At 36.1% G+C, this 7511-nt stretch overlaps 1 protein-coding gene across 1 annotated transcript; it reads left to right on the top strand.

Moving 5' to 3' along the window:
- Window positions 1–957: 957 nt before the first annotated feature.
- LOC25490373 (pre-mRNA-splicing factor CWC22 homolog) lies at window positions 958–7511 on the top strand. Its single transcript, XM_013603788.3, has 7 exons — window positions 958–2073; window positions 2187–2376; window positions 3429–3532; window positions 3849–3951; window positions 4055–4347; window positions 4451–4756; window positions 6946–7511. Exons 1-7 carry the CDS (start codon window positions 1111–1113, stop codon window positions 7285–7287), a joined length of 2301 nt encoding a protein of 766 aa, XP_013459242.1. The 5' UTR covers window positions 958–1110; the 3' UTR covers window positions 7288–7511.

Below are 7511 nucleotides of genomic sequence, written 5' to 3' on the forward strand. Positions count from 1 at the left end.
AACCGGTGAGACTCGGCCAAACTCGGGGAAAATCGGTGAACCGGCGGGTTTGACAAGCCAGACCGGTTCTATGTGAAGCAGAAATTAAATCATATTAATTTTCCAAAAAATGGTAGCGCAGGGTGTTGAACCCACATCTCTTAGATTGCAATGCAATCCCTATACCCACTGTGCTGTGTAGATTTTTTATTTATACCTTGCTTCTTATCAATTATATATAATAACTGAACAATTTTTTTTAAAGGGAACCAAACACTCTTTTTTATTTTAAGGAACCAAGCACACTCTTATCATTTAAATATTGAGTAGTGATATATGTACAACTCTTTGGTACAACTTTTATTACAACTTTAGTTTTCTCTCATTTGATTGGTCAAAAATAATAGAGAGAGAAAAAGGAAAAGAGAGAATAAGAAGATATTGTGAATATGAGAGAGAAAGTTGTCAAAAAGTTGTTAGAAAATGGTTGTACAAATATCATTTCTCTTAAATATTATTGTCCGACATCTCAAATATTTTAATAAACATTTTTTTTACAATATTTTTTACTATATTTATTTGAATATGTATTACTCTCTTCGTCCATATATTTAAACACCCATTTGGTTTTATTTTTGTCCTTAAATGTAAACCTTTTTTAAATTACAACACTCATTAATTATTTTAGTTTCTAAAGTGACCGAGTCACCGATTCAATCCGAGTTAATCCGGTTAAATAAGAATATAAATTTAATCTAAGGACCGAGTTATCTAACCGAATCATCCGAGTGATTCTGATTCAGTCATGCGGTTCGTTCAATGACTCAGTGGTTCGACCGTTGATCCAGTACCCCGCTTAGTCAATAAACGAGCCGAGTTTTAAAACTATGGTCAAAACTGCTATTAAACAAAAATAAATAATTAGTTTGTATGAGATATTTATCACAAATATAAAAGAAAAAAAAGTTTTAAATATGTCCCTCGTTTTGGAACCTTTTCTCTATTCAGAAATCTTAAATCTCGCAAAACACATTCGAACCCCATCGATTTTCTCTTCATCACTCTCCGCCGCCGCACACAGTCGTGCTCAGCCTTTTCAACCGCCGTACGTAACAATAACCAACCCTAGAGATGGGTAGAGGCGAAGGAAGTGAATCGTCCGAGGAAGAAGGGCAGTTCGTCAGAAATCGTGAAGAGAAGCGAGACCGCCGTGGAGCTGACGTGGAGGATCTTCGCCGGAAACATCGTGGTAGTGAAGATTTAGAGGAAGAAGTTGATCGAAAAAAGAATAGGGATAGGGATAGGGATAACCGTCGAAGGTATAAGGGTTCTTCAGATGAAGAACGTGATGTGAAGAGAATTAGGGATAGGGAAAGAAGGCATAGGGCTGATAGGGTTAGGGATAATGATAATGATAAGGAGAGAGATCGGCGTCGTCGGTATAAGGATGATTCGGATGAGGAATATGATAAGAAGAGGAATTTGGATAGGGAAAGGAGGCATAGAGTTGATAGGGATGATGATAATGATAATGAGAAGGACAGGAAGAGAGAGAGGGATCGACGCGATGACGATGATAGGAGGAATGTGGAGAGAAGGGATAGAGTTGAAAAGAATGGTGGTGATAATGAGAGGGAAGAAAGTAAGAAGAAAGAGGAAGGAAGTGGGAGAGCGAGGACGGTGATACCGGCAAGTGTGATAAATGGAGATGCATCTAAATTAGGGAAAAGTGGAGGGGTTTACATTCCCCCGTTTAAGTTAGCGAGGATGATGAAGGAAGTTGACGATAAGAGTAGTCCGGAGTATCAGAGGTTGACTTGGGATGCTTTAAGGAAGAGTATTAATGGATTGGTGAATAAGGTGAATGCTACTAATATTACGAATATAATTCCGGAGTTGTTTGCGGAGAATTTGATTCGTGGAAGAGGGTTGTTTTGTAGATCGTGTATGAAGTCACAGATGGCGTCACCCGGGTTTACGGATGTATTTGCTGCGATGGTTGCTGTTGTTAACACAAAGTTTCCCCAAGTTGGTGATCTTTTACTTAGGAGGATCGTTTTGCAGCTGAAAAGAGCGTATAAGCGTAATGACAAGGTTTGTATCTAAGCACCCTTGCTAACTAAGCACCTTTGCGTGTTTTCCAATTTTACTTTTATTCGGTTTTTAATTTGGTTCTAATAGTTTTTTTTTTTTGTTGTCATTTGTAGCCTCAATTACTTGCTGCTGTGAAGTTTGTAGCACATTTGGTGAATCAGCAAGTGGCTCACGAGATTATCGCGCTAGAGCTGCTCACGGTTTTACTCGAGAAGCCTTCCGATGACAGTGTTGAAGTGGCTGTTGGTTTTGTGACAGAAGTTGGCTCAATGCTGCAGGATCTCTCACCTAGAGGACTTCATGGTGAGTTTTCCCTTTAACTATATGGTTATATTGTGCTCAGCTTTTTGTAGATATCATATGATTAGCACGACCCTTTCTCTTGTCTGCATTTTGATTATTTATGACACCTATGAATCACACTATTCTTTGGCTTATATTTATGAAAACATGGTAAAGAAAGATAGGTAAATGATTTTTGGTTGATCCTTACCTCCTCCTCTGCTAGTGATGGGGAGAGTGGAATCAAGAGTTGTAACTTCTAAGACCCCATGTGCATGAAATTATGTTATACTCCTTCCATTTCAAAATGAATGTCGTTTAAGGTTTTTACACACATATTATGAAATGCAATGATTAGAAGAAAGGGAATAGTAATTTTACCAAATTATCCCCATCAACTATTGGTTTCTTTACTACTATCATAAATGTGAAGTAAAAGTAATGTTTTGGGAGTAGTTTATATAAGGGTATAACTGGAAAGGTGTGATTAATATTTCGTTGGAAATCAAAAGTGACATTCATTTTGAAACAATTTTTTCCCCTAAATTGACACTCATTTTGAAAACAGAGGGAGTAGTTTGAAGGATGACTAAGGCATGATGATGTGTGGTTTGCTAGAAAATAGGATGTATTTAATTGATCAGTTCTGCTGCTCTGAGTGTTACTTTATAATAATAGGAGCCTGAATCCCTTCTTAACTGATTCTACTTCGGGGTCTGAGGCATGTTACTCTAATTTAAAATATCTAACTATTATCATTTGATACATGAAACTACATGTGAATTTCTGTACCTTTTTGGTAATTTGGTGATAGAAAGTAAGTTTTTCCAACAGGGGTTATAAGGCCCAAGCAAAACCATTTTTGCAGTTGTCATGATATGTTTAGAACTGGGTAGCTTTGCTTTGTTGATGTGTTAATTTATATAATCTCTTGTGCTGGTCTACCTTTGTACAAATTTATGCATACATGCAGAAGTATTCTAATGCAGGCCATCCGTGTATTTGTGAAAATGATGCTTAATATTGATTTGAGTCTTTCGTATATTTTTTAAGTTAGATTTATAATTTTGCAGGTATCTTTGAGCGTTTTCGTGGAATTCTGCATGAAGGAGAAATTGACAAACGTGTTCAATTTCTAATTGAAGGATTATTTGCCATAAGAAAGGCAAAGTTTCAGGTACACTATTTTATTGTTTGGGGGCAGGAACAGCACATTAACAGTGACACAGAATCAGTGTTGTTAAATGGCGCAACTATAAAGCAGCGGAATTTGGACAAGTCGCTGTTGTTCTGCGATATGCTATTTAATATACAAAATGTTGTCAAATAGCTGTGTGTTATATCACTATTGCATAGCGGAATTTTAAACAATCTTCTATTATCCACTATCTGTGATTTGACAACATTGCACACATTGTCAACTCTTTTGTATGGTATTTTAAAGGCACAGTTTGAAATTGAAGTGTTTGCTGATGATTGTGTTGCACTTACAGGGTTATCCAGCTGTTCGGCCTGAACTTGACCTCGTGGAGCAGGAAGATCAGTTAACCCACGAAGTCTCCTTGGATGAGGAAATAGATCCCGAGACTTCCCTTGGTACATTTTCTATTTTCAAGTTTATATTTATATATAATAATCATATTAACATGTGGTATATTTTGTTATGATTTGTTTATTTTTTTTATTTTGTTTTTCTCAGACATATTCAAACCTGACCCCAATTATCTGGAGAACGAGAAGCGTTATGAAGAGTTGAAGAAAACCTTGCTGGGTGAGGAAGAGGAATCAGAGGGAGAGGAAGGCTCGGATGCTGAATCGGATGAAGATGATGAATCCGATGAAGAGGACGAGGAAGCTATGCAGATAAAAGATGAAACAGAGACTAATCTTGTCAATCTGCGGAGGACTATCTATCTAACAATAATGTCCAGTGTAGATTTTGAGGAAGCAGGTCATAAGCTTCTAAAAATCCATCTTGAGCCAGGTCAAGAGGTAAGCAATGAATTGAATATACACTAGAATTTTATTTTTAAGTTGCTAAAACTGTCTACTTGCCAAAACAGAATTTTATTAAAGTTGTGTGTCATTGATGCAGATGGAATTGTGCACTATGCTTCTCGAATGTTGCAGCCAGGAGAGAACTTATCTCCGATATTACGGTCTTCTTGGGCAGCGTTTCTGCATGATTAACAAAGTTCATCAAGAAAATTTTGAGAAGTGCTTCGTGCAGCAGTATTCATTGATCCACAGGCTCGAAACAAATAAATTGAGAAACGTGGCTAAATTTTTTGCTCATTTGCTTGGGACTTTTGCTCTGCCTTGGCACGTCTTATCTTACATTCGCCTGACTGAGGACGACACAACTTCTTCTTCGCGTATATTTATTAAGATTCTCTTCCAGGTACTTGAATCGAACTCAAATATTAATCTTTTTTGTTTCTGTACTTGCATTATTACTTCTTCATAATTTTCAAGTTTTAAAAGCATATATTCTAGACTGCTTAAAATGTGATAAAAGGAATTAAGAATCTGAAAACAAAATTTAGGTGCACTCATCCAAACTGTTGTTTTTATTTGTTTTTTTGTATGCTAGGCATTTTTTTAACCCGAGAGAAATTTTATTATGATTTATGACGAAGGAAAAACAAAAATTCCAAAGAAAAGAGAGGACAAGGAACCCTTGCAAACAAAAGAACTAAACAGAAAACAAGTACGAAGTGCATAGCATTTTACCCCACCACTTAAGGTTGGCTACATAAATCAAAGATGCCATAATATCCTATGATGGATTGAAGATGCCATAATATCCTATGATGGAACATGGCTCTATTTAAGTTCCAATTCTTAACAACAGTAATAGCTTGGCCTATGCTTTTACCAAGTTCACTTATGCTTTTAACTACCGGGCTATATATTTTATACAGCCTTCCTGGGTTTTTATGGATTTTATCACTCATGCCCAAAACAACTGGGGCAAGAGTCTTCCATCTTTCCACAAAATCTCAACTTTCTATTTAACACTTCAATTCCTAAGTGTATCATGTCTTGTGTGCCCATTCATCCATCCTAATATTCTCTTCTTTACAACATTGAGCTGACATTCTTATTGGATCTATACAACCCAGCATTCAGTCCCAGAGGACATTGTAGACCGTATAGTTGTATACTAATGGAATTTATTATCACAGACTAGCCAATGGAACCTATGCTCATCATGGGATGCCATAAAAACATGAAAAATGTTTCCTGAATAAGTGACACGTGGAACTGCAAGGCTAAAATAGTTCATATACAAGTTGTTTTATTATGGTAGAATAGAATAGAATTGATTACATCCAAAGCCTTGCTCCATTTTGTCCATTTGATTTGAACCCAATGTTTTATATCTCCCACATTGTTGTTTATGGCAGATGGTGCCAGGTCAAAAATCTGCCCCAAGTGTACCTTTCATCCACCATTTCACCATTCCAGCTTCAGTTGGCAATGCCATTGATGCCACTGGAATGAGTCGAGATCCTCCATTACGATAGTTTTACAGTAGAGATGTGTAATTAATGTCATCGATTTTTGAAATGTATGCATTGATATCTTTTATTCACTCCAAAATTATATTAACACCTCCATATCCTTTGAGAAACGGAGAGGATCCTTATCTACTTCCACAACTGCTCTTTGAAAACAATAACAATGCCTCGGACACACCTAACTTCAACCAAAATGCTGAATAATGCAAGAAAATCCCATAGAAGGATAAAATGGTAACTTGGTGTTATAAAATATCACCATGATAGTGTCTATGGAAGGATTAAATCCTATATGGGTTGGGTCTATTATAGGCAACCTCTCCATCTCACAGTTTATTTCAAGACCCAAAATTTTGACATCCTATTCACATGGCAGCAATTCCAACTATCGCATCAACACTCCTTCATAAACATCCCAGACCAAATTCTTTGCATATATATGATTCACTTGTTATTATCATGCTATTTAAGATGAGTAAAATTATAGAATTAGCAATCTAGATGACAATATGTTATGATTGAGTTGAGCTGAATTTATTGAGAAGCAAACTTAATCTTGTTTGCTGTTGTTAGGATATAGAACATTGGATAGAGTAGTTTAAGAGTTGGTAGAAATTACTTAGTAAATTGATAAGTTTGTTACGTGGTTGTTAAGAGTTGCTATTTTGGTTATTCTAGTCACAGTTTAATTAATCACAGTTTAATTATTCAAAGTTAGTTTTCCCCTCTGCGAATGTCTTTTAAGATTTAGCATTTGTTTATTAAAATTTAAGAATTATTTGATTTGTTTCCTCTGTCATTGATCTAGCCACAATGCAATCTGCCACACTGCCGTAGCAGTTTGGAGATCGTTTTTATACACTAAGATGATGTTTTTTGCATGTTGCATGAGATATTGGTGGAGCAGTTTGGAGATTCTTTTTTATACACCCAAGATATTTCCATTTTATATCTTATATTTTAACCTACTTGTTCTCTTATATCATGTGTGGGATGTCCTGGTAATTTAGTCACGCCTCTCTTTGCATGGAAGATACTTATGTTATTTCATTTTTCAATGCTGCAGGAATTGTCAGAGCATCTAGGCATCCGGTTGCTAAATGAGAGGTTAAATGATCCAACCATGCAGGATTCTTTTGAATCCATTTTTCCCAAGGACAACCCTAAAAACACACGATTCTGCATCAATTTTTTCACATCCATTGGTCTTGGTGGTCTTACTGAGAATCTGCGTGAGTATTTGAAAAATATGCCAAGGATGATCATGCAACAACAGAAGCAAGTTTCAGATTCTGACTCGGATAAAAATTCTGCAAGCTCCGATTCATCAGATTCGGGAACCAGTTCGGAGTCAGAGTCAAGTTCTGATGAAAGTGATAGAGAAAGAAGAAAACGTAGAAGAAAATAAACACTGTGCTAGTTAAGATGCTCCATGACGAGTTTGTAACCTGTGTTTTTTTTTTAAATATTTGAATTGAATTAGATATTTGTTTACTACCTAAGCTTTCTTTGCTCAGTGACATTAGCTACTCATGCACACACTTGGTACATACGTACAATTGAATTTTGATTTTGGATTGTATTTCTTCACTTTTTATGTATGGTGTTCAATTGTGTTGCCTGGATGATGAA

Source organism: Medicago truncatula, chromosome 3, assembly GCF_003473485.1.
Source record: "Medicago truncatula cultivar Jemalong A17 chromosome 3, MtrunA17r5.0-ANR, whole genome shotgun sequence".
In the NCBI taxonomy this organism is placed as follows: domain Eukaryota; kingdom Viridiplantae; phylum Streptophyta; class Magnoliopsida; order Fabales; family Fabaceae; genus Medicago; species Medicago truncatula.